The 26627-nt window shown below is 37.8% G+C and overlaps 1 protein-coding gene across 3 annotated transcripts; it reads left to right on the forward strand.

The window, feature by feature from the left end:
- Window positions 1-217: 217 nt before the first annotated feature.
- On the forward strand, window positions 218-22397 carry LOC148852586 (U3 snoRNP-associated protein-like EMB2271). 3 transcript variants are annotated; one of them, XR_016099804.1, is made up of 8 exons: window positions 218-907; window positions 1817-2159; window positions 3207-3431; window positions 9479-9710; window positions 10032-10207; window positions 13272-13337; window positions 20933-21323; window positions 21931-22397. XR_016099804.1 is itself a non-coding variant. In XM_088947464.1 (7 exons), exons 1-7 carry the CDS (start codon window positions 480-482, stop codon window positions 22009-22011), a joined length of 1551 nt encoding a protein of 516 aa, XP_088803590.1. In that variant the 5' UTR covers window positions 218-479; the 3' UTR covers window positions 22012-22397. The 3 variants fall into 3 exon arrangements, 1 of the variants encoding a protein (XP_088803590.1); XR_016099803.1 differs by having other exon boundaries at window positions 21202-21323; XM_088947464.1 differs by lacking the exon at window positions 20933-21323.
- The last annotated feature ends 4230 nt before the right edge of the window (window positions 22398-26627 follow it).

Here is a 26627-nt window from a genome sequence, read left to right on the forward strand (position 1 = left end):
AAATTTGCTTATGGCTATTTAGATCGGACTTCAGGTTTGGACCTCGGCTTCGAGCTTTATATAAGAGCCTCGGCTTCGAGCTTTATATAAGAGCCTCGGCTTCGAGCCGTGATCTAGTCCACATAAGGGACCCAATTATAAGGACAACCGACAAGGTGACAACCAATGTAGACCCATATCCGATTTAATTGGTTCGGTGAATCGGTTCTATAATATCGGGTCGGTAAAAACTCGGAACCGATTGGCTCTGTCGAAAGCCCTACTCTTTCCCTCTCTCCCCTTCGGTTCGGCCTTCGCCGCCTCCGTGGCTTTGTATGGTGTTAATACACTGCATTTACTCAAAGCTCGCTACAGAGCTCCCTCTTCGACTCTTCGTCTTCGAAAAACCCTAAACCCTGAGACAAATAGAACCCTAATCTCTTCACCGAAACTCCATTCTTAGTCACTCACGTTCTCTACTTCTGTACTTCCTCTCGAGCATGAAGAACAGAACCCGCAAGAAGAAACATTCGTTTCCCAGTGGAACCAGAACGAGGAAGACTCGGTTTTCGGTAGACGAAGATCCTTTCTTCGATCAAGAAACCAAGCGGAGACGGAAGGTTGATGAAGAAGATAATGACATCATTGAGAGCGACGAAAGCGACGAGGAAGGAGAAGGTTTAGCTGATGGAGGAGAAGAAGAGGAGGACGAATTTGCAACAGAAACTGCTGACGAGAAGCGGCAGAGAGTCGCCAAGGCGTACTTGGAGAAGATTCGGGAGATTGCGAAACGAGAGCAGGAAGAGGAGGAGGGTGAAGAGTCGGATGAAGATGCCAAGAGCGGCAAGCGTGATTCTTTGGTTGCGGAGTTGCTGCAACAGGAGCAGCTCGAGGAGAGTGGTCGTGTTCGTAGGTTTATTGCTTCTAGGTAGAGTAAAATGTGCTTCTCGTTTAACTCGTCTTTGCTTGATTAAGTTTCCGAAATTCAATTCAATTTGAACTGACCAAAAAAAATTTTTATTTAATTTGATGCCTAGTCAGAGCTGAACGTGGGCAAATTGAACATAAAAGTAGTTTGGGTTGAGTTTAGATTGTTTAAATGGCGTCTGGTTCCAATAGCTAGCTAGGCAACTAGAAACTACTTGCTGAATATGAACTCTCTAATGACCTGCATCAATCAGAAGAATGATTGCCTTGTTTAGCTTTTCCTTTTCTTTTTTCTTGAACTCATAGCTGGCAATTTTTATTGATGGTCTCATTTGGTCTGGTTTGCCAGTTTCTCAACTGAATATGTGTAAATGCTAGACTTGAGCGTCTAGTTTTCTTCTGCTGTAGGATGAAGAGTTACAATCAGGTAGTAATTCACTGACTGCAATATTGATGGCAAAAATATCCATTTGTTGGCTTCAATGGATGGAATTTTGTAGACTATTAATTAATCAGGCTGGCGTTTGCTAATCATCTCTGCAGCTTGGTCCATGGTTTAACTATGGAAATGAATTAAATTTCTCCATTGACTGGAATCACCTCACCTAGTCTTGTTTTCTTGATGCGTAGTAACCCTATAAACATGATAGTGCCCTGATATTCTCCAGTGACTGGAATCACCTTAATCTGTCTGGTTTTCTTGATACAGAGTAACCTTATAAACATGGTAGTGACATAGTTCCCTATAGCACAGTAGAAGTGCAACATAGTTTCTTTAATTTTACATGTTTTTGAAAGTATCACATTTTGTTCTTGCCATGATAAATATCATATTCTATGCTTAGAGACATGTTATAAATTGAATACTTGTATCCTTATTTGTTAATATACTTCATTGTGAATATTCTAGGGTACAAAAACCGACAAATGTTGATGACTTTCGAGTTATAGTGAGGCATCGGCAATCTGTTACTACTGTAGCCTTATCTGATGATGATGTCAAGGGGTTTTCAGCTTCCAAAGATGGAACTATTATTCATTGGGATGTTGAAAGTGGAAAAAATCAAAAGTACACATGGCCTAACAAGGAAATACTGAACTCACATGGTGCACGGGACCCCCAAAGTCCATCTATGAAGTGGAGTAAACATGTTTTGACATTAGCTGTTAGCTCTGATGGTCGGTATTTGGCAAGTGGAGGCTTAGACCGTCATGTTCATTTATGGGACACCCGTACACGAGAGCATATTCAGGTACTTTTTTCTTTGTTTACTATGGTGTGGATAATTAAATATTACAGGGATAACAAAGTTTGCAAATTTTGAGTCTTATATTTTGCATACTTGATTATTCATGTAACCACTGTGTCTTTTCTGCTATAACATTGAGGTTCATTTTGGGTAATACCTGGTGGTAGTAGATCATAAGAATGTCTGACTGAACAATGTCAAGTAGTTTTTGGGCTTTTACAGAGAGTTAGGCTGCACTGTTTAATGTAGCTCCAAGGGATCTCTTGTTGGGATGGGGTGTGGACCCTTGCAGAGTCAGACAATCATTGCTGTTCAATATATGTGCTTTGTCTTTCTTTTCTCCTGATGACACAATGTTTTGTATTTTTTAGATTTTGATTGGAAATAGTAAGACATGATTCATTTTAAAGATCTGATCATCCCATTTGGCTTACTTTTTCCAGTGAAAAGCTCTTAGAGTATATCTTTCAGCTCTTTGTCCTTGTACTCTGTGCAACATGTACTGGTTCAACACTAGTGGACCATCCTTATACATTGTCTCCATGTGTAGCTTAGAGTTGTCCTAATTACTCTTATCATTAAAAAAGGGCATTGCCCAATGTTGGTCACAGTTGTCTGGGGCCTTGGGAGGGGTAGACTAGATATGGTCTGAACCTTTGACTCTTTTTTCTTTTTTTTTTTTTTTGCATAAAGTGGGTGCTGTCAGACTTGAACCCATGTTAACACACTTGCCAACCTGAGATTTTAGCATTGCACCAAGTGTTGACCCCTATTTACCTCTTATTGTCTATATGTGCCTAATTATCTGAGAATTTTTATGGTACCAGAAAGGTAGTACCTGAAAAACTTTAACTAATTAAAAGCCAATGTGAATTTGAATGAATATGATTGGGTTGTTTGCGAATTGGATGATACCGGTTGACTTGGTTATCAGCTTTTCATGTACCATACCTTCCTGATACCATAGTTGAACTCGTTATCTAAACGTGTTCCATACCTTTGTTGCTTTAAGGATTTCATATGATAGTGGATAGAATTGTTATTTTACAGGCATTTCCTGGTCATAGAGGCCCGATATCATGTTTGGCTTTTAGGCAGGGGACTCCACAACTCTTTTCTGGTTCTTTTGATCGAACAATCAAGCTATGGAATGCAGAAGATAGAGCTTATATGGATACATTATTTGGTCACCAAAGTGAGGTATTAACAATTGATTGCCTACGGAAAGAGCGTCTATTGACAGTTGGTCGTGATCGGAGTATGCGCCTCTGGAAGGTGAGCAATTCTCTTTCACTGAGAGGTTTTGGATGCAAAAAGTTTCTAATCTAATCAAGTGCATCAAGACAGAAGGAAAAAAGTATAGTTAGGCAGAATAATTTATATCTGTTTGTCTTTCTCAATGAAAAGTGGTCTTGAACCTTCCGAGTAGAAGGATCTTTTTGATCTATTGTTGTGCTAGTCTCTTGCAATTATTTTTCTTGGCTATATTGTTTTGGATTGGCTAGCCATCCTCGCCTGTCCTTTTCTCTATCCGGCATATTTTCTAGCTCTTTCTTTATTGTACTAAAGTTCTCTTATCAGTTGCTGATCTCTTTCTTTTTTATTTGTGATAAAGTTCTCTGATCAGTTACTGATAAATAAAAAGGAAAAACTGAAATGGTAGATGCTATTTCTTTTTAAGGTTTTTCATGTTCAAAGCATTGTCCACTTTCTTTTTTGTTTAATATGATGAATGTTTAATATTAGGATGCAAACAAATTTTTTCTATCAAGTTTTTTTGTATAATTCTACAATTTTTTTTTGTATTACTATTATTTTTAATTTTTAATTTAATTATGACATCATGGTTTTATCCTTTTAGCCTGGACAATTGAACTGTTGACTTGCCACTTGGATGGGAAAGCCATTTCATTTTTATTTTTTTGATAAATTGGCCATTTCATTTTTGGGTTAGTTTAAAATTTTGTATTCCATTTTTGTCATTAATAAAACACTTCTTATTTATTATACTTAATTTTTGTTTAATAGGATGAGTATATAATATTAGAGATGTTCCAAAAATTTTGTAGAAAATTTGTATAACTTTTGTATTTTTTATTTCTATTTATTTTCAAAATTGTTAAATGGCCATTATGCAATGTTGGTCCCAGCTATCTGGGTGTAGGACGATAATGAAGGTTCTGTAAGTGTAGGCTTTCAAAAGTTGATGGCAACAATAAGATCTGGAAAGAGTTCTTTCTGAAATGGAAATCATGAGAGATCCTGGAACTGTAGAGTCTGATTCTCTTGAAAATGAGGACTGAGCTAAGCTAGGATTTCTGTGGGTGATCTGGAAGTTATGAGAAAATTTCTGAAATCTTTAGCCGCCTTTGTTTGGAAAAAAATGCGTGTTACTGTACTAGGCTCAAGATGATGTGCATAAGAGTGCTAATCACTTCTGATGGGCTTTCTGGTGCAAGAGTTTAAATCCATTTTTAATTTAACGAGCATGGAGCAGGTTCTATAGTGGATTGGCACATGGCTTTCCTGCAATTGAATAGAAAGAGGGGGGATAGGTGGTTTAAAAGGGCAAGGACTGTCTTTTCCCTAGTGATTCCCCAAAGCTTGGAACTGGTGTTGGAGCCAGGGCTGGAGAAAAGGACGGAGGGCGAGTTTGAAGTAGTGGGAAGGTTGAGAAAGGAAGTTTTGTTTGAAGCAAAGCTATACAAACTAGAAGAAGTGAGAAAAAAGGTCTCTGGTGTTCCTGAAGATAAGATAAGAAAAAAAGAGCCACAGTGTATCTCCAAAAGGAGGTAGCAGCTTGGCTGAAAGGCTTCCTGGACATAGCTTTAGTTTCGAGGAAATCACAGGCCTAGAAGAACTCAATCAAAATCAACGGAAAGGTATTCGTAGCTGAACTTCGTTTCAAGAGGAAGGGCTGGTTCGCAACAGTCTCAGAATGGTTCGGCGAAGGTAGGAGACAATTGATTTGTATCCCCATGGGAAAACAGAGTAAGGGGTGGATGCTGTTCATAAGGGAGTTGCAGAACTTTTTATGGAGAATTGAAAAAAACCAAGAGATATCCAACCCAACCAAGCACCGGAAAAGCAACCACATCCAGATGGTGAAAAGGATGTTGCAGGGAGTGAAGATCAAACCTACCAGAACTGGTGTAAAAATGTGATACTTGCATACAAAAGAGTAGGTAGTTGGGGCTGTGTTGCAAAGGAGATTATACGAAAGCTGAAAGTGGGAGGACACTTCAATCTTTGATCGTTTCAAGAAGATAAGGTGCTTATGGAACTAGAAGTAGACAATCTGGTGGAAGAAATACATGCGTTTCCTATTCGGACTTCTGAAGGAGTAATGGTGATTAGTCAGTGGTGTCCGAATGCAAATTGTGTAGATCAGACAGAAATTTTCCGCCTCAAAGTGCTAGGGCTCCCATTTCATCTTTGGTCCCTTGCAAACTTTAAGAAAATTGCAGCTCTGTACAGAGGAGTCGTGGAAGAATTGGACTTATCCAATCTCAGTGCAGCTTTGATGAAATTGGGAGGAGTTAAAATAGAGTCAATACTAATAATGGTGAGGTCGGAACTAGGTGAAATGTATGAGGTAGTCAGGTTGCTATCATCGGTGGAGGAGAGACTCTGGACAAGCTTGCAGGAGGTAGAAGACGATATGTGGCAAAGGTAAAGGAAGGGGAAAGCATGAAGGAGAAGTCTGACCATTTTTACAAAGAGAAGGCAAATGTGCTGACTGTAGAATCAAAAGAGGACGGCCAGAATTCTAAAGAGGGACTAGAATCTGGGCCATCCATCTCTGATCAAGGGGCTACTAAAAGGTCCTATGTTGAAGTGGCAGCTGGAGGGGGCGACAATAAAGGAAAAAGTTTGAAAGAGCACTAAAACTTGACCAAGGGGTTAAATCGGTTGAACTAGACAACCCAACACCAACTTGTAATCTAAACAGGTCATGTGACCACTTAAAAATGCATGTGAGCAAGCCGGCCCAAAGGCTTAGGATGATTGTTGGGGTCTATCATCATCCAACATGACCCTTGCAACCTCCTCTGTTGCAGCGATCGCAAAAAACCCTGTCAAGACCCCTTTGAAAGCATTCAACAATGCTGGTTTTGGAAGCGCCCAGTCGAAGAGCAATTGGAAATGGAAGCCGGTTGTGAAAGCGAACTCCACAATCCTAGACAAGCTGAACCCGAGATTTAATAGGCCCGAGTGTGAAGATTTTGAGGAAGAAGATGATTGGGAAGACCCAAGGCAAGATGAAGTTTGGAATGACGAAAGTAGCATCGGAAGTGCCTCATCCACTAAAACTTACAATTTGTGGAACGATTAGCTAATAGGAATGCAGATATTGTTTGAAGAACCCTCTAGTGCCTTCTTGTTGGCCCCAAGAAGAAATAGTGGTGAGACTTGCCTCAATCTCTAAGGTGGACCTGGATGTAGTTGACAATGGTCCAGGGGAAATACGAAGGGAGACACAAGTTCAGGATATTCAAGATAGAGAACCAGATATCAGCATTGTTCGAAGCAAAGATACATAAGAGGAACATAATTTAGACGCTATCCCAATTTTACTTGCCAAGGACTCGCACTTAGCGGGTTTTGATTGACGGAAGGATTTAGACTTATTGAATATAGAATCAGCCATAGTATATACACTATCCCTGGAAACCCCTTGTTTGGCCAAAGAATCAGCCATAGTATTAGCCGGCCTTCTTACCCATTTAACCTCAACTCTCATATTACTGGTTAACCACTTTACTTTTTTGAGGAAGTCTTTGTAGCCCCAAATGGTAGCATTTGAGTTTAGAAGCCACCCTATTACCACCTGGGAGTCCCCTTCAACTAGGAGATGTTCCACCCCAAGTTGGTTGACACTATGGATCTCTCGTACACTAGGTAGTATTTCTGCCCTTATAGAGTCCCCCACTCCCATTGGTCCTGAGAATAAGGAGATGATGTTGCTATAATTATTCCTCAGAACACCCCCTATACCTGAAGGCCCAGGGTTACCTTGGCTGTGCCCATTAAAATTTAACTTAATGACACCTGGAGGCGGATTTCATTCTAACAATCTTCTATTCTTCTTGGTAGAAGTATTAGCTATTACTGACCAATTCCTCCACAGGTCATCAAAAGAGAAATCAGCAAATATATCCAAGGTTTTCAGCCAATGTATTGCTCTTGTTAGAGTACAGCCCTTCACTTCATGCAAGCTTCTTTCCTTCTCTAAGAAGACTCTCCTTTCCTCCCAGAGAGTTCATAAGGTGGCTGCCTTGATACGTTTCCAGAACTAGGAGACAAAGAGGAAAATGTCGACAATATTGATATTAGATACTATAAATCCACTAATTAATAATAAAATTACTTACATGCTTAAAGGTGCTCTAGTTACGTTCACAGACACATGAGATCTAATATGCGTAATGCAATACACCTAATGGTATGCCACTAATCAACTACAAAGTACAAATTACAAAATAGAGAAAATATAAAATTAGAGAATACAAATTTAAAATAACAATATAAAAATATTAATGAATTGACCATAAGATTATAGAGATAGATTTTACTTGGTTGTTTTGTTTCCCATTGTCTAATTGCCATTTCCTTAGAAAATGCACCACGGGCATGCTTATATTCTTCCAATTGATGAGAGATCTTATCTTGAATTTTAATGTTACTCACAATCCTCTCAATACAATCCATAAAGCCCATCTCAAATTTCCCAATTAATGCTTCATCTTCAACTTTAGTTTTATAAAAGAGGGTTGGATTGAGAAAGAAACTAGCAATGTGCAAAGGATGTTGCATCATATTATTCCAATGCTCTTAAAAGATTTCTAGAATGGGCTTATTTTCTCTTTCTTTTTATTTTTGAGTATTCTCTTTCTTTCCCACCAAAATTTCTTTTATCTTTTCTTTTGTCCATTCCATTGCATAGTAAAAGTACCCCATTGCAGGTTTTCATCACTATCAATCATCCGTAAGACCTCCATAATTGGTTGGAAAGCTAAAAGGGCAATCCTTACATTTTTCCAAAATGTAATAGAAAGAATAGTACTTGAGACTCTTAAGCCTTTTGGTTTGTTTGCCCATTTACTTTTATTCCATACATCACTAACAAATAAAGAACGCAATGACTCCTTGAAAGTGGCAAACCTTGTAACATACATCTAACAAGATCCCTTCCATTTGCTTTCGCCCTCATATAAGCAAGGAGAAGAAGACACTTGTAAATAAAGGTTGTCACCTGTCTTGCCTTGGCAATACAACTCTTTGTAGACTTTAATCCTCAAATGTCCTCTAACATGAGGTCTAACAATGAGCAGTGCAAGGAGTCCAAAATAAGTTATTCCTCTTTATCTTCAAAAGATCATCTATAGTAATATAAGTAGAGTGGTTATCAGTAACTACTTGCACCACATGTTCTTCTCTTATTTCCTTAACAACTTTATCGATCAATTCATACAACTAAGCTGCATTGTGGATCACCAGATATAATAGTACAACTTTATCGATCAATTCATACTCCTTCCATCTTTGTTTCAGTAATGAAGACTTCAAAGTTACGAAATTGCCCTTACAACTTGTTAGGGAATCTTTCAATATAATTTAAAATACCAGATTTGCCCTTCTAATCTTCATTAGGCCTAATGTTTTTATAGAGCAAAATTACTTTATTCTTTTCTATATAACTTGGAGATCTTCTTTAATTAAAAGTAAAAAATTCTTTTGGAGGTATTTTTAGTAAAATTTCATGTAAATTGATAGATGTAAGGGTAAGATGGATAAGAACAGCTAGAACAGTCGTACCAACTAAGAAAAACTAATGCATTAGACCAACATTTTTTTGTTCATAACAATAAAAAAAGGGAGGCAACTGCAGGTTTTTTCAATACTACAAGGGGGTTTTTGTGAAAATGAAACCATAGGGGAGGTTTTTATATTTTACCCTAAGTTTTATTATTGAACTATTGCATATCATGGGTTGATCCATTTCCCTTGGATGACTGAACTGCTAACCTGCCACCTGTATGATGCACAAGTTATGCTTTTTTGTTATTTTTAATCATAGTTAATCAGTTTTTTCGTTTAAGTCTTCTCCTTTATTGGTTTTCCATCCAATCTTTAAATATGGATGCTCATGTTGTATGTGCTTGCCTGCTCTGTGCATGTCTTTGTATATGTGTGCATGCACAGATGTTATTCATTGCGTCTTTTATATCTTTACTGCAAGCACACTTCATATGTATATCTCTTTCCTGGTCATAGTTGGTGCATTGATTCATGTTACCTTTTTAATTCCAAAATTTTAGGTCCCAGAGGAATCACAATTAGTTTTCCGTGCTCCCGCATCATCTTTAGAGTGCTGCTGTTTCATTAGCAATGATGAATTCTTATCAGGGTCAGATGATGGTAGTATTGAACTTTGGAGCGTACTGCGGAAGAAGCCTGCATACATAGTAAAAAATGCACATTCTACATTGGCTCATCATGACAAGATGGCTAAAAAGGATGATGGAAGAACTTCAAATGGAAATATATTGGGTAAACTTTTATTTTCTTATTTTACATCTGGATACAGTAAAATAATATATGAAATAGTTTGATTGGGATTTAGGTTGCTTTGATTAAATTTTGCTATTCTTTCTTGATGTCATTATTTGGTGGCTGTTTTTAGAAAGTTTCACTTCATTGATAATTGACTTTTTTCTGTCAAAAAGGAGATATATAATCATAAATTCCAATTTCCAAGCTTCGTTATTTTTTCTTCTTACATGTGCATGTAATTGCTGTAATATTCTTAAGCTATATTCTGCACCTTGGTCTTCACCATTCTGATTAGATGTTTGTGACTCTGACCCACAGAAAATGGCCGCTTTTTGCCTGATAGTAGTTCTTCATTGGCAAACTCATGGGTCAGCTCAGTAACTGTTTGCAGAGGTAGTGATCTTGCTGCATCAGGAGCTGGTAATGGTATGGTTCGTCTTTGGGCTCTTGAAAGTGATACCAAAAGCATTCGACCTTTATATGATCTCCCACTGGTAAGCTACACTCTAACTAGGTAGCTCTTTTGATATGCCTCTATCATGCATAGGTATGCGCCAATTATTTTCTGGTTCTGGTAACCTTCTATCAATGTGTGGACAGAAGCTTTTACAAAGAGTGGTCTGGTTCATCATTCTCAGTATTTGATCTATAATTTCAGACTCCCAGGTCTTCAGTTTCAGATTTAGACCAACACTTAAATAACCTATTTCAAATAATAATTAAGAGGACTTCAGTAGTATTTGAAAAAAAACTTACAGAGATTGCAAAAAAAGAAAAAAAGCTGTTGGTTTCAGAAAATAAGAACAAGAATGTGTAGGAAATTCAGAACATAACATGAAAAATACCCAAGGTTTGTAAAATTCTTTCTGGTTGAAAAATATGGAGCCATTAAATAAGCTTCAAAACATTGAAGATGCTTGCGTTGTTATATAGACTGTTCATAAAGGAACATTATTTCTTTAACTGTTGAGAAAAGGAGATCCTTTGTTGGTGATATTTTGTCAAGTCATGGGTTGATGTGGTTCTAAAAGCATTCAATCTGGCAGTTTTGAGGTTTTTTGTCACTTCAAGATTAAACCTTGCAAAGGTTACCATTTCCTATCTAATATAAGAAAAGATTAAGCCTTGTGAAGGTTGCCCAGAATGGGCTCAACCCCATCCCCCATCCCAAAATAATAGAAACTGGATATCAAGATCCAAATATGCAACCCTGGTTGAAGCCAATCCACAGGGTCATCTATGGAACCTGTGTCTACAATTGAAAGTTTTAGCCCTCTTATGTGATAAAATGACTACAACATTAGTTTGTTTTATTTACACAGAAAAAAGTAAAATTCAAAATGTTTGCACAGCTATCCAAAAGAATTTTCAAATATGGTTAAGGAGGTGAAGCTAATTGATGACAATCCTGTGGAGCATTGGTGAATTATATAAGGCGGAAAATTATAAAGAAGTAATAGTTGGGAGATTGGGAAGAAAGAGGCCAGGAGAAGAAAAGAAGATATGGGAAGAGAGAATAGGACCAAAATTAAAATTCCTCTGAACCCAAAAAATGTGAAGGGTTCAAACTATGGTCAGTTGATTCATGTTACCAAGGTCTTTTCAAGATTGAATGACGTCCTCGTTGGTGCAGGACCAAGTAGCATATTCAAGAGGATGAACAAGTGAAAGAGGTAGAAAGTCAAGGATGGAATGAATAGAGAAGAGGGTGGAGTCTCTTCAATTAGCTGATTCAAGATGCTTTGAAGATGGGCCCAAATTCATGTTCAGGGAGGGTTTGGGATTCTGAAAATTACCCACTATGGCTTTTGGGGAGGGTACAGGTTGGGTGGTTTAGGGAGGCGGGTAGGGTCTAGAATTTGCAAAACCCTTCCGAACCCTCCCCATTGCCATCCCTACCAAAGGTCTAGGTCTCTATAAAGTAGTTGCATGTGTGTATTGTGTTTTTGTGTGATGGAAACGTGCATGTGTGTGTGGGGGAGGGGGGTTTAAAACCAACTTAGAGGCTAACCTCTTTTACCTCTGGGTCGTGGATCAATGGTTCAACCAGACGGGTCAGACTGTGACATGTCATTTTTTGATCAATCTGTGATAGGAATGGCAACGGGGCGGAGATGGGGAGCCTCTCCCCATCTCCGTCCCCACGAAAATCCCCATCCTCATTCCCGTCTCCGTCCCTGCTAACTGGGACAAGGTTATCCCCATCCCCATTCCCACGGGGGTCTCCATTCCCCGTGATTTTTTATAATGCTAAATATTTTGTTTTTGTTTTTTATTTTATTTAAAAAGAATAAAAATAAAATAATTAACATTTACAAATGATCAAAAAAAGATTAACATTTACACTCATATTAGAAAATATTCAATCATATTTTAAAAAATATTAATACATAGATGTATGTGTACATATTTACATATATAATGTATGCATACATATATACATATATATTAGTGGGGATCCCACGAAACGGGGATCGGGGTCCCTGCGAGGCGGGGAGTGCTCTCCCCGTCCCTGCCCCGTCCCCGCTAATGGGGATGAAAATTTCCCCATCCCCGTCCCCGTGGGGGGGAAATCATCCCCATCCTTGCCCCATTTGGGGTGGACCCCCACGGGGATCGGGGAAATGGGGAAAATTGCCATCCCTAATCTATGACCTGCCATTATATATATACATATATATATATATAATATTATACATGTAGACATAATATATGTATATATAATATTATATATATACATGTACACATGTAATATTATATACATGCATATACATAAATACTTGTTATATAGAATAAATAATATATTTTTGATGAATTAGAATAGATAATGTATAATTACATTTTACATGTAATATATGTATTATTTTATGTCTATCTTATATTTTTTATTTCAGTTTTAACTTTTTTATGAATAAAAAGCTAAAATTTGGGATTTGAATGGTGTTTTTTTTATTGATAAAAAAATGGTGTTTTTTTTTGGCAAAATGGTGGGGAAGGGCTCCTTGGAATGCACAGATCTCAAAAGGTGACCCAAAATAATAAAAGATCACCCCCGATGCAAAGTTATGGCCTCTGGAAGTTTTATTATACATGTAACTGGTAAGCCATGACCTGGTGATGGTTCAACTACCCGGGTTGAATGGGATTTGACTTTTGACCAAGTCAACATTTTTTGGTCAAAAGGTGGGTTTTAGAAAGCTGGACCCAGAAATAGGGCTAGGTGACAGTTCAACTGTCCGGATCAATTGCCGGTTGAAAACATTGGCTACAATAGGTGTGATAAAATGAGAGAAAGTAAACAAAGCTGGTTTGGTCATGTGCATAGAAGACCTTTGACAACATCCATAAGAAGTGATCTGTTGCAAGTTAAAAGCCTAGACGGGGTAGGGGTAGACAATAGATATGGCATCAGGGAACAGAATGGCACAACAATATTCATGTAGCCAACCCCATATAATTGTGATAAGGCTTGGATGATTATGAACATTTTTTTTTGAGAAAGTATTTTAATGTGGCTTTAAATTATCTACACTGATTCCATAACTTTTCTGAATACAGGTTGGATTTGTAAATTCTCTAGCATTTTCAAAATCTGGACGGTTCCTTTTAGCTGGAGTTGGGCAGGTAAAATCTTGTTCTTATCTTATTTTTATTTTGAACATATGTCATCTTAGTTATCTTATAGTTTTTTTCACTGTTATACTTGAAACTTTGAATATGTTGGTTCAATCTTGAAATCTGTCATGCAATGCAAAGTGATGACCCTCTGAAGTTCTACCTGTTTGCACCATTATTAGAACTCAAAAAGCATGTCAAACTGAGTTATAAATCCGAGTAGATAGATATGTTCGGAAAACTAAGTATACATGATTTTGATTGAAAAGTTGGTCAACTCTAGACTCAATTTGTGATTTTAGGTGCTCAGGTAATCTATATATGAGATATATTCTTTGCATATAATTTGTGTTTAAATAGCCCATGAAATCGTGGTTATTGATAAAATAAATAAAAAAACCCATGAACTAGAAAAAGCCTATTCTTCGTCGGACTATTCCGTAATAGTTTCTAGCACCTGTAACTGAAGGAGTGTTTGTGATCCATCCCTTGTGTGCATCAAATGTATTGCAGGGGTGACTGGGTGTCTTTTGTAGATCTTTCGTTGGGAAGAGGTGGGAGGCGGAAAACTGGTACAATAGGGCAAGGGTTGATGTGAGGACGAGACCTAACTTTTCCTATAGTAATGCTGCAGAGGATGCTGCCTGGCTTGATTTTGGGAACAATACATTGAGATGAAGAAGGTTGAGGACAAGTTGATTCTTGTCACAGAGCTCCAAGGGGTGGAAGCGAGGACTTTCCTACGACTTATGTGGTATCCGAGTGTTATGAAGGCCATCAGAGATTTATGTGGTGGCTTTATTGAAACAAATGAGTTGCCATCTAAGCTTACTACGTGCGAATGGGTTTGAATGAAGGTGTGAGGGGGCAATGCTATACTGGAGAAGATTGAGATTGCAACTGGTGAAGCCCTTTTCTCGGTTTGGATTTGGCCTGAAATCTTGCCTTCACTTAGTTGATGGAGGTCAGGAGGCTAGAGAGTGGAGAACTCCAGAAGCAAGGGGTTTTCAGTCCGGACATCTCAGAAATAGTATTAATAGAAGACGAAGGGGAAAGTCACTTCTCCAAAGGCTCTTAGAGGAGTGTCTCACCTAACTTTCTATTGTCTCAAAGGTTCCTGTTGAAGGATTCGTTTTTGCCGGTGGTTGGAGGAGGCGAGGAGGGGATGGATAGAAGGCTTCAAGGTTGTTTGATCTTAAAGAGCTTGGAGGGTCAGGATGAGAGGCCAGGGAGTAACCGAGGAGTGGGGACATAGTTTCAAATTTGGCCTATTAGGGGGAAGATCAGGTGTCGAAGAGTTGAAAGCTTTGATTAAGGACTGCATTCGTGAATTACAAGTGGCTCCCATGGCGGGATTTCTGCTGAATGATTTAAATGAGGCACAGTAGGTGGTAGGATTTGGATATTTACCCAATCCGGATCCATTGAATTAGATCCAGGATATGCAAGTGAAGAAACCCAACCCGGCTTTAGATCAACGGTCTGGACAATATCAAAAAGCTGCCAGTGAGCCCAGAACTCTCTTGCGTAGATCAGTTATCAACAACTCGGTCCACTTGGGTCTGGCTTGGCTCAACCAACTCTCAAAGCAAATCGAGGGCTTGTGCCTTGGGCCAATTCAAGAGTCTACCACTCCTATGTTGGCGACAGAGGAAAGGGCCACTGCAATAGAGGCTTAGTCTAGTCCCCTCCCCCTCCCCTTTCATTGATGGCATCGGCTCAGGAACCTTCGTTGGTGGAAATCTAGCAACTCCCTTTGGTGCGATTGCAGGAAGATCTGTTGGAGATTTCGCCTATTGCAGTTGTAGGCAACGAAGTGCAACTCATTGACAACCAGCAAGAGAATAGCTCACCTGTTCTCTTGGGGCCAAGACCGAAGTTATCTTATCCTCTGGCAAGAATATTCCGCTAGCGAACAGAAAAGGGAACTTTGTTGCTTTGGTGGATCAGGGAGGTAAGTCAAATATGTGTCCTTCCTCTTTCTGGGTTTCTTTGAAGCTGTTGGGCTTGGGGAAGTTTTTAGGGGTGGCAATGGAGGAGTTGGAAGAGGAGATGATTAATTATTTGGAAGGGGTTAAGAAAAAAATACTTATGGAGAAAGGGAAATTAGCAGCCAAGAAAGGGGGGGTGGGGGGTGGGAGACCTTCGAAAAAGAATAGAGAGATGATGAGACTCACTTGGGGATTGAACGATAAGGTAGGGAGTAGTGAGGGGTTCGAAGAAGTTGTAAGAAGTAGGAGAAGATTGGTGGTGTGTGATGTTCTTAAGCATTCCAATTAAAAAATCGTTTTGTTGCAAGAAACAAAATGGAAGTGCTTGATGCTTCTACTGTTCGTAGTGTTTGGGGAGAAGGTCAGGTTCGATGGGGAGAAAAACCGACTATTGGAACTGTTGGAGGTTTGGTGATTATGTGGGACCCTTCAGTTTGTTGATTTGTGTTCCACAGAACTGGCCAATTCTTAATCTATGCGGATGAGCTTGCCGATGGGAATATTGTCCAAGTAATGAATGTTTATGGTCCAACAGACTCAAGCCTGCGGAATGCCTTTTGGGAGGAACTGGCAGATTTGAGAGGCTCTATTGCCTGTCCGTGGGTTATAGTTGGTGATTTCAACGCTACATTATCGGTGGAAGAAAAAAATTCCAGAGGCAGAAAAACAAGGTCTATAAGATTGTTTGCAGACTTTATTAATAGCTTTGTTCTGTGGTCCCCATTATTACCTGGACTAATAACCAGGATGCTCCTACTTTGGTAAGGCTGGACAGATTTCTTGTTCCTGTTAATTGGGATGATATTTTCCCTGATTTCAGGCAGATTACTCTTCCCAGGCCGGTTTCAGACCATACTCCAATTCAACTAATCTATGGAAACCGGGAGAAAGTAAAGGCTCGTTTTAAATTTGAGAATGCTTGGTTTGAAGAAGACAATTTTGTCCCTTTATTGAAGGCAGTTTGGTGTGATTTCCATGTGGAGGGAACTAGCTCTTTTATCCTAGCGAAGAAGTTGGGAGCAATCAAGGACAAAACAAAACTTTGGAAGCTAGAAAATAGCTTGACATCAGAAAATGAGAAAAGAGCCTATCTAAGTGTAATTGAAGATATTGATAGAGTGGAAGAATTAGGTCCTTTATCGGATGCTCTAAAGCTGAAAAGATCTCAGGCAAAAACTTTGTATAATAAGTTGGCAGTCAAGGAGATAACATTGGAAGCAGAGAGCTAAACCACTAGATTCTGTTCTTGTAGTTATTGAACTTATTGACTCTAGAAGGAGAGAGGCAATTCCTGGTTTGGCGTGCAAACTGGACATTGAGAAAGCTTATGATCATGTAAATAAGAGGTGTTTGTATTTTGTGCTTGAGAAAATGAACTTTGGTCAAAAGTGGAGGAGGAATTGGATTGAAGTATGCATCGCTTCCCCCAAATCTTCTGTGCTGATAAATGGACAGCTTGTAGGTTTCTTTGAAAGTTCTAGGGGGGTTAAGACAGGGACACCCTCTCTCTCCCCTATTGTTCATCTGTATCATGGAAATTCTTTCTCTGTTTTAGTAAGAGGGATGCTCTTTATGGCTGTTGGGAAGGCTTTGCCCTTGCTACCGGGAAGTAAAAGGTGAACATCCTTCAATTTGCTGATGATACTCTTTGTTTTGTGGATGACTCCCCTGATCAGTTGGAGTTCCTTGTAGGGATTCTGAGCTAGTTTGAAGTTGTCTCTGGGCTAAAAGTAAATTTGGGTAAAAGTCTGATTATTCCGGTGGGCCAAGTGTCTAATTTGGAGGAGTGTGCTAGGATGTTGGCTTGCCAAATTGACTTCCTCCCTGTTAAATACTTGGGCTGACCTCTTGGGGAAAAATGTTTGTCTTCAGCTATTTGGGTTCCAGTCATAGAAAGGATGTAGAAAAAGTTGTCTTCTTGGAAAGCCAAATATCTCGGTTGGGGGTAGAGTGACACTAATTAAAAGCACACTCTCCAACCTTCTGGCATGCTTTGTCTCTCTTTCCCATCCCAACTAAAATAGAAAAAAGACCGGAACAATTACAGTGGAATTTTCTGTGGAAAGGTTGGGAAGAAGAGAAGAAAATTCATCTAGTCAATTGGGACCAAGTATGACTCCCTATTGAGGAAGGTGGACTGGGTATTAGGAAGCTGAAATTGTTCAATTCTGCTCATCTCAGCAAATTGATCTGGAGATTTGCTTGAGAAAGAACAGCATGGAGGAGAAATCTATCGGCTGCAAAGTTTGGGGTGGAGTGGGGTAATTGGAGGTCTTGTGATCCCCCTTCAAATTGGGGCTACTCCTTGTGGAAAGGCATAATGAAAAATCTGCCTACTGTTTTGGAAGGAGTAAGCTTTAAGGTGGTAAAGGTGACGGAATTAATTTTTGGAAGGACCCTTGGTGTTTGGAGGGTCCCTTGGATGAGGCATCCCCTCCTGTTACAATGTTCTGCTAGTCATGATGCTTCGGTGGCTGACTCCTACACTGTTTTTGAAACGTTATGACCTGGACCCCTCAATTTAGGAGGAACCTGTTTGACTGGGAATTGGATGAGGTTGTGGCGTTGTTGGAGCTCTTACAGGGGCATTGGATAAATACTAACTTGGAGGGCGAGTGGAGCTGGAAGTGGAATGGTGATGACTGCTTTTTAGTCAAATCTTTGACCCTCAAGTTTAGCAGTGCAGGTTCTACAAGCTTCCCTCTCAGTCAGATCTGGAATCCGACCAGTCCTTCAAAATCTAATTTTCTGGTTTGCACAATGGCTCTAGATAAGTGCCTTTATAGATCTAATCTGGAAGGAAGAGGTGTTCAGCTTCTGGATATCTTTTGTGGGCTTTGTGGGTCTCAGCCAGAACCTACAGATCATCTTTGTCTTCACTGTCCAATCTCCTCTAGGTATGGGAGCACTTCCTGAAAGCTGTGGGAATATGCTGGTTTATGCCGAGTATGGTTAAAGACTTGTGCAGTTGGAAGGTGGGGGGTCTTAAGAAGAAAGGAAAGTTGGTGTGGAAAACTATTCCAGCAGCTGTTCTCTGGTCCATCTGGTCTGAAAGAAACAACAGAATCTTCTGTAACAAGTTTAAAAGCACAAGTGAGTTTGTGCAAAGGGCTGTGAGTAAGCTGATCTCTTGGGTGGCTGCTAATCCTGATGAAAAGGGTTGGTGTGGAAAACTATTCCAGCAGCTGCCCTCTTTCGGTGAGGGCCCTGTTGTATCTGTTTTTCTGTTTCAATAAAATTACCTTAACCTTCCAAAAAAAAAGAAATCAAAAGAATAAATTATCCTCTTCTCATGGGTAAACATAGAGATGTGCTCTGACCATTGCTTTTACATGTGTCCTTATAAGGTGGTTTAATTGCCAGAAGAACACCATTTGAAAATTCAAAATCACCCTTGAGATTGGACATATGTAATGGATGTAGTGGAAACAACATCCAGTGCAAGGCCTGAACCAACCTGATTTCATGCTACCAAATGCCCATTAAGTGGTGAATGGTAATTACATACACCCAACAGCCAAAGTTTTTCCATATGTCTGACAATGGGCTGGATTTAAATAGAACATGAAATCGAAAAATTCTAATCCTACTTTCATGAGTAAACTTAGGCTGTATTTGTTTTGAAGGAAAAGGTAGGGAAACCTGTGCAAACACAGAGAGTATTAGTTCAAGGATTTGATTGCTCTAATAGGCTCCATTCCTTGCTACCTTAACCAGTTAGTATCATGTGTTCATTTGCTATGTTAGCTTAATGGTAAAATGATTGTCTTTTTATTTATCAGAAAAAAAGAAAACATTTCAACTGGGGACTATTTAACCCTTGTGCTGAAGTGTAAGCAATGTTGTTGAAATATCTGTGGAGAGCAGAAGGTTGCTCTTATTTTACTGGCCAACGTTATATTTCCCTCATAACACATATACTTATAGACCCCAATGCACCACAATCTTTGAGTCCCCCTCCACCATGACGTTTCTGTAATAAAGGGGTTTTCTTAGTCTTAATCCTTGCAAGACAGCTGTGAGCAAGGTTCAAAAATTTGCAATGTATCAGCCTATATTGGCTGATACGTATTGTATCTTTACGGGTCCAGAACAGGGAATGTTACAAAATTCTTTTGTCGACCCCGTATCGTGATTGTATCATACCAGGGTGTATCAGCCTGTTTTGTGGCTGTATTGGCTGATATGCTACCAGTACAGTAGTGTATTGGGTGATACAATATGAGTTACCTGTAGGCAGAAAATGAATTAAAAACCTCTGAGAAAGAAGGGTTTTAACCCTCTCCGAAAGCCTTTTTCCTCTTCCAAACTCACCAGATCATCCCTACACATTCGTAGATTGCAAGTTCTTCAAAGAAAAAGCCCAAAAACAACCTCCAAAACTCAAGTTTTTTGAAGTTTTTTCGATTTTCTTCAAAAATTGCGAAAATAGGATTTTTTATCAATTTCTTTGATAATATGTTGCAATATTTTGTTTTGTTTGTTGTTTTTTTTTTCCGGTTTAGATGCTTGGAAGTGTTTCTATATACAATTATACATTGATCTACTCTCTTTGTGGTGAATCCTACATTTTTTGGTGCTCTAATTATATCTCTGTATATTTTTATGAAAACTCAAAAAGTATAAAATAACAAAAATAAAAAAAATTTATATTTTTAGTGCACTCTGCCCATGAAGAATGATTATGCTATAGATCTATGGGTGATCTACCATATCCATAGATCTATTGAAATTTCTTGTAAAATATTGATTTTTTTTTAATTTTTTGTAATGTTCGGAATAAAAAGGATTTATTTCTTTTTCATTTTTTCTATGATCTAACCATAACGGTTTATTATGTTGTAGATGTATGGATGATTTACCATACCTATATATCTATTGAAATTTCTTGTGAAATATTTATTCTATGTTTTGTAAGAAATGTTTATTTTTTCTAATTTTTTTGTGGTTAACCATAAATATTTACTATGCCTTAGACCTATGGATGTGTACCATATTCATAGATCTATTGAAATTTCTTGTGAAATATTTATTTTATATTTTTTGTAATCTTCAGAATAAAAAATATGTATTTATTTTCTAATTTCTGGTGTGATCTAAGCATAAATATTTACTTTGTTGAAAATTTATGAATGATTTAACATATCCATTGACTTAATGAATTTTTATTACATATTTATTTTTTATTTTTGTTGTAAGTTTTGGAATAAAAATGCAAAATAATTGTTTGAATAAGATATAAATAATTGTTTAAAAGTTGTAGAAAAAATGTTTCATTCAATAATTCTTTGGTTTGTATTTTGTATAAAAAATAAATGTTTAATTAAATACAAAATAGTACCTTTATGTTCCTGTATGTTGATTATGATATATTTCTTTATAAAAACCATTAAAGCATATGATTTTTATGCATATATAGCCCATTAGCCCTTTTATTTAATGATATTGCTGTAGTTTTATCATTTATTGAATTATCTATAGCGTTTCCATACGTGTCTTAATTTATCGTTTATATCCATGCTTACCTTGGCGTGTATATCTTGATGTCTCTTAAATTTGTTTTTCTGATATACTTAACATTTGATATGCATTGAACATTGGCTATGAATTTAGCCCTTCTAGAGTCACAATGTCCTATAGGTCCAAAAAGTAGTGCCACTATGGTTTTTTAGCAGTTGTTGAAGACAACTCCTGTGGCTGAGTTCCTTGGATTGTCCAAGTTCCCATCAAAATTCATTTTGACAAGTTCATGAGGAAGTGTGATGTGTTCTAGCCAAAGAAGAACAAAGGATGAATTTTCACACTCTAAAGATGTCATCAATGTATAGAAAGTGCCACTCTCGCTCTAGTTTACCTCTACAAGATTCTACCTCTTTTCTTAGGTAGGGTGAAAAATGATGTTTGAAAGAGGCTTCCGAGTTTATTGAGGGATTCCATCTACATCAATGAAAAGACGAACACCCAAATTCCAGAAACTGGTGGACTTGTGGTTAGTAAGTGAAAGGTAGCTTCACAACTTGCTCTGCATAAAACACACGTGAGGAGAGAGGTTCCAATTAGGCCTTTTAAAGATACAAGTCTATTTTTTGGTATTTGGTGACACACCACACTAATAACCACCCTCAAAGCCGGTGGTTGCAGGTATTGAATCTGCGTCTATACTGGAATGAACCTACCTACCAACTGTGCCACCCCTTAGTTGGCAAGATATTCACAAGTCTAGATGTTCACATGTGTTACTTCTCTAGAAAAACAATTGTGATTTTGGGTGGAATTAATCCTCTTTGGATCTGCTACCTGCAGGAACTCTTCCCACAGGACACTACAGCTACACATTGGGAACATCTCCCCATGAATGATAACATGCAAGTATAGGAGATGTTCCTGATGTGTGGCTGTGGTATCTTGTGGGTAGCAATCCTAGTGCGAAAGAAGTAGGGATAGGTGATAAAATCTTGAAGAAAGAAACACGAGAAAAAGCCAAAGTGCTATGAGACCAAAATGTCTAGACAGTTCCATCTCTTATGTATTGTCAAACCTAACGATATTACTGTAGTTTCATATGATAATCTATTCGCTTATTTCTTATTTATGAATGTATCTTGCTGCAGGAACCACGTCTGGGAAGGTGGGGACGTATTCCAGCTGCTCGGAATGGAGTTGCTGTGCAATCCCTCAAGCTCTCAGAATAAGATATGTCAATTCAATTTTCAAGATCTCCATTTTTGATCGATCTGAGATGAGAAATCAATCCGAGGAATTCCTCAATTTTGCGCAATCAAATATAACTCTGGTAGAAAATTGTATTGCCATATGAGTGCATCTTTATTTTTTTCTCCTTTCATATTACTAGATAGGGATGTTAGGATCCTGTTAGGTAAATCAATCTGAGGTCTTTTTTTTTTTTTTTATAATCTGAAAGAAAAACGTTAATTATGAAATGGGGCCTCTTTGTTTGCTTTTGCAATTGCTATTTGTTGTAACTTGTAAGTGACGCTTCATCCGGTGATACAAAGTGAAGCGCTACCTACCTAAAAATTTAGACCTTCAATTCAAAGTCTTCTTTTTGTCCTTAAAACAAGACGCGTGAAGAAACGGGTATGGAAACGAAATGTCACACTGCAAATGCATGGATGAGTTTACGATAAGAACCTCTTGTGTTCTGTTTCAGGCTATGTAAACCATGGGGTTAATCAGCATTCCTCACGAAGGATTAATGTTCCTTCACTTGCGTAGGAAAAAATGTGAACCGTCTTATGGAACTTGATAAGTAAATTGATTTGGATTTGAGCAACTTGATTTCTCAAAAATTGTTCCGGTGGGTTGTCATGATGGTTGTTCCAACGTTGATTGTATTTCGATTTCACTATGATATGCTAATTTTCCTCTCATTTAATCTGCACAATCTTCATTCACCTGCCAACATTCGATCAAGCCTCTCTCCAAGTGTTTTCAAAACTGGACCAGACCGGGCGGTTGGACCAGAAATACTGGGAATATTGGTCGTCAGTTTCACCCTAAAACCGTTGATTTGGTCAGTGAACTGATGACTTGGGTGGTAGAACTGTTGAACCATCAACCTAAAAACGGTTTTGGTCATTTTTTATTTTTTTGTCAGAGTGGGTCATCCGTTTGATCCAAATGATTGGACCATTTAACCCGAGAACTGGACCTCAGAATGGTTCCTCGTTTGGTCCGTTTTTACAAACCTTGTTCTGTCCTTGGGTACCCCTTCACCATGGATGCTATTAAATTTTTATAGGCAAATAAGACTTCAACATCTAGTCCCTCTCTCCATGCCAAAACTAAACCACCCCTCCGCCCTTCAGCCTCAACCACTGTAATAGGACCCCTAACCCTCTACAGTTCCAACACAATATTTTGATGGCGATTTTTGGGGTTGTTGAGGGACAACCAGCAAAAACCCAGCTCCGTCTACTTCAGAATCTACCACCTAATATCCAAAATTTGTAGTGTTCAATCACTCCACAAGTTTCGGTAGAAATGGTCAAAGGGGGTTCAAAGAGATTTAAGAGGAAATGGGAGAAGTAGGTGGGAGGGAGAGAGAACTTTGGCTTGTGTTGAATTGCAGGTACAATCACTTTTGGTTGTGGATATTTAAGCCTAGGGGTGTAAATGTGTGGGTTGGGTTGGGTAAGGGTTGAATACCAATTCACCCATATTGATCCACTGACCCACCATGACTTATCATCAATCCTTGTTAAAGGATCATAATCCACCTTAACCCTAACCCACCCATATTGACCTACTTGACCCATCCATATTGACCCTTAACCACCATCACCCATATTAACCCATCTACCCTCAATTATAAATACAAGAATGGGTCACAATGGCCTGTATACCCAAAATAATAAATTTTGAGAGCATAATCTTTCTCAAGACTATCATGTGACAAAAATGAGTCATGTCAACCCGTATGCCCAAAAATGCAAAAATTGTAGATAAATGCAGAAAATGCAAAAATATACAAAAAAAAAAAAATTAAAAAATTACAAAAAATTCAGAACTTATGCAGAAAAATAAAAAAATAAGCAAAAAAAACCAGAAAATTGTAGGAAATGCATGAAAGCCACCAAAAAATGAAAACATTATGTAGAAAAGAACCAAAAAATTGTAAAAAATGCAGAAAAATACTTGAAAATTTTAGAAAATGTAGAAAAATGCCAAAAAATTGCAAAAAATGTAAAAAATGCAAAACTTTTATAAAAGTGCTTTTGCAATACTTTTATAAAAGTGCTTTCATAAATGTACTTTCATAAAAGCACTTTAATAAGAGTGCTTTTATGCTTTCATAAAGTGCTTTCATAAAAGTACTTTTATAAAAGTGCTTTTGTAAAAATACTTTTATAAAAATATTTTTTATAAAAGTGCTTTCGTAAAAGTCATTTTCATAAAATTGCTTTTGTGAAAGTGCTTTTGTATAAAATTGCATGTGAACACGAAAGTTAATAAAATGTATTTTATTTCACTTTTAATCTCAAAATGAAATGGGGCATGGTGGTTTGGAAGTCTAATGAGATGTGGCCATGGTAGGAGGCATGAGTTTGAATCACTACAACTTCTAATTTTTGAGATTTGACGAGTATAAATAGAGTTGACTTTGACCCAATCCATCTTGATCCGCACGATCCAACCCTAGTGGGTACCCTCAACCCAACTCACCCTGACCCTAATGGATTACTCGACCATAAGGTGGGTTTGGGTGGGTAAAATGGGTTAGGGTCAAGATTGTTAGCCTCATTAAAGCCACTTCACTGTATATTCAAAACTTTTCAAAAAACAAGGAGGCATGGCCTTGTCATCCATGGTGAAAATCAATTGTACTTGCAGCTTAAAAATGATTTTATTAGAGAGAGTAGTGATAAATATTATTAAAGAAAGCTAAAACTTGAGAGTTTTTTTTATTGTGACTTATATTTTTAATAATAAATAACCACACTTAAGCAATGGGGGGAGAAGATTGATGTTAGCATTGAGGTGAGAGGACTCTTTTCCTCTCTCTTTCCTCTATATAATATAGATTAGGATGGATATGTAATTCCAATTAAAAATCTCTTCCGCTTGAAAAGTCTTTCCTGAACATTAAAAACGAGAGTGAGAGGCTGATCCCTCTACTCCACTGATCTTTTTGAGTGATTTCTCAATGTAATTTGCTGAATCAGCTGATGTGACAAAATAAAAAATACTATTAGAATTTGCCTCTTTTGTGTCCTATTGGATTCTTTGCTTTCATTTTTCCGGAATAAAAGTAATACATTGGAATTTCTTTGGAGATAAAATTAGAACTTTCAAGACTTTTTTTTTTTTTTTGACTACGACCACAAGAAAATAATTAAATTGGACACTTTTTCATGCTTAAATGAAAAGAAGATTCTTTGCCTTCACTTTGCTTTGAATGAAATGAAAAATTCACAGTATGACTCTTGCTTTCCTGCTCTTGTCATATAATTAAGATTCCTTAAACATGGGTAGATACCATTGGATTAGTACCTGACGGTCCTCAATTAATTGCATATGAATGATGAAGTACCATACGAACAAGGTGGTTGAGTGCGTACTAAGTATATATGTAGATCTCATGGATTGGTGGATATAATAAAGAAAGGAGGAGATCGAGAATGATAGCCCAATTGCTTTACCACCGTGGAGTCTCTTGATGTTGAATTCTTGATACAACATTTTCTATTCAGTGCGCATTGCGATAGAAGTCTGGTAGCCAAGGCCCTTGATAGATTGGTGATTTTATTGGAAGTGTTGAATGCGTTGTTAAGACTTAAGAGAAGACAACAGAGGTACGTTCACAAATCTAAACTCTCTCTTATATATATAAAACATAAATAGACATACATTTTGTTGTGAAACTGTAGAGAAGTCAGCTATATCTCTTCCCATGGATGTAAGCTACTATGCTGAACCATATAAATTTTTTGTGTTTCTTTTTCCTTCCTATTTTGTTGTTAATTTATTATTCCCTTTCCTATTAGTTCATAGCATGGTTTTTAAAACCGATCCGATGACCAAACCGGTCAGGGGTCCGGTTACCGGGTCATACAGTTCGATTGTTCAAATCGAACACTCGGCCTATTTTGACAAAAAATAAAAAAACCGTCAAAACCGACGGTTAATCGCCCGGTTCAGCGGTTTGCTGACCAAAATCAACGGTTTTGGGGAAAAATCCAATTTTTGGAAAAAATGAAACCAATCACCTAAATGGTTCCTAATTTTTCTGGTCCGACCATCCGGTCCGGTCCAGTTTTGAAAATCATGGTTGATAAAATTTTTCGTAAACTATTTCACTAATTAACAACTATAGGGCAATTTTAACAATGCATTGAATGGAGCTATTTAATAAAACCAAGATCTGACCTTTACCATATTCATATTTTGTTGGTTTGTGTTGATAAAATGATCAAAAACAAAACCAGGTTGGACGTGGATGTGTGACATGTTTATATATATATATATATATATGTATGTATGTATGTATGTCGACCAACCCTGTTTAGGCTTTGATTTATACAATGTTAGATGATGTTTGGCATTTGGATAATTATTGTGATTTCTTTAGTGAAATGCATTTTCTCTTTATAATGCTAATTACATGATTTTTTTAAACTTTTAAATCCTCAGCTTGGAATAACGTTGTCCCCGAACATGAAAAGCAAGAGTCGCCAATTCCTTACGGAACTGATTTTTGAGTGATTCATCAAGGTGACTTGCTGAATCAGCTGATGTGAAAAATGAGAAATATAATTAGAACTAGCGAGGACCCGTGCGATGCACA

The sequence above is a fragment of the Nelumbo lutea genome, chromosome 5 (genome assembly GCF_056320005.1).
Source record: "Nelumbo lutea isolate HS-2025 chromosome 5, American lotus-T2T, whole genome shotgun sequence".
NCBI lineage: Eukaryota > Viridiplantae > Streptophyta > Magnoliopsida > Proteales > Nelumbonaceae > Nelumbo > Nelumbo lutea.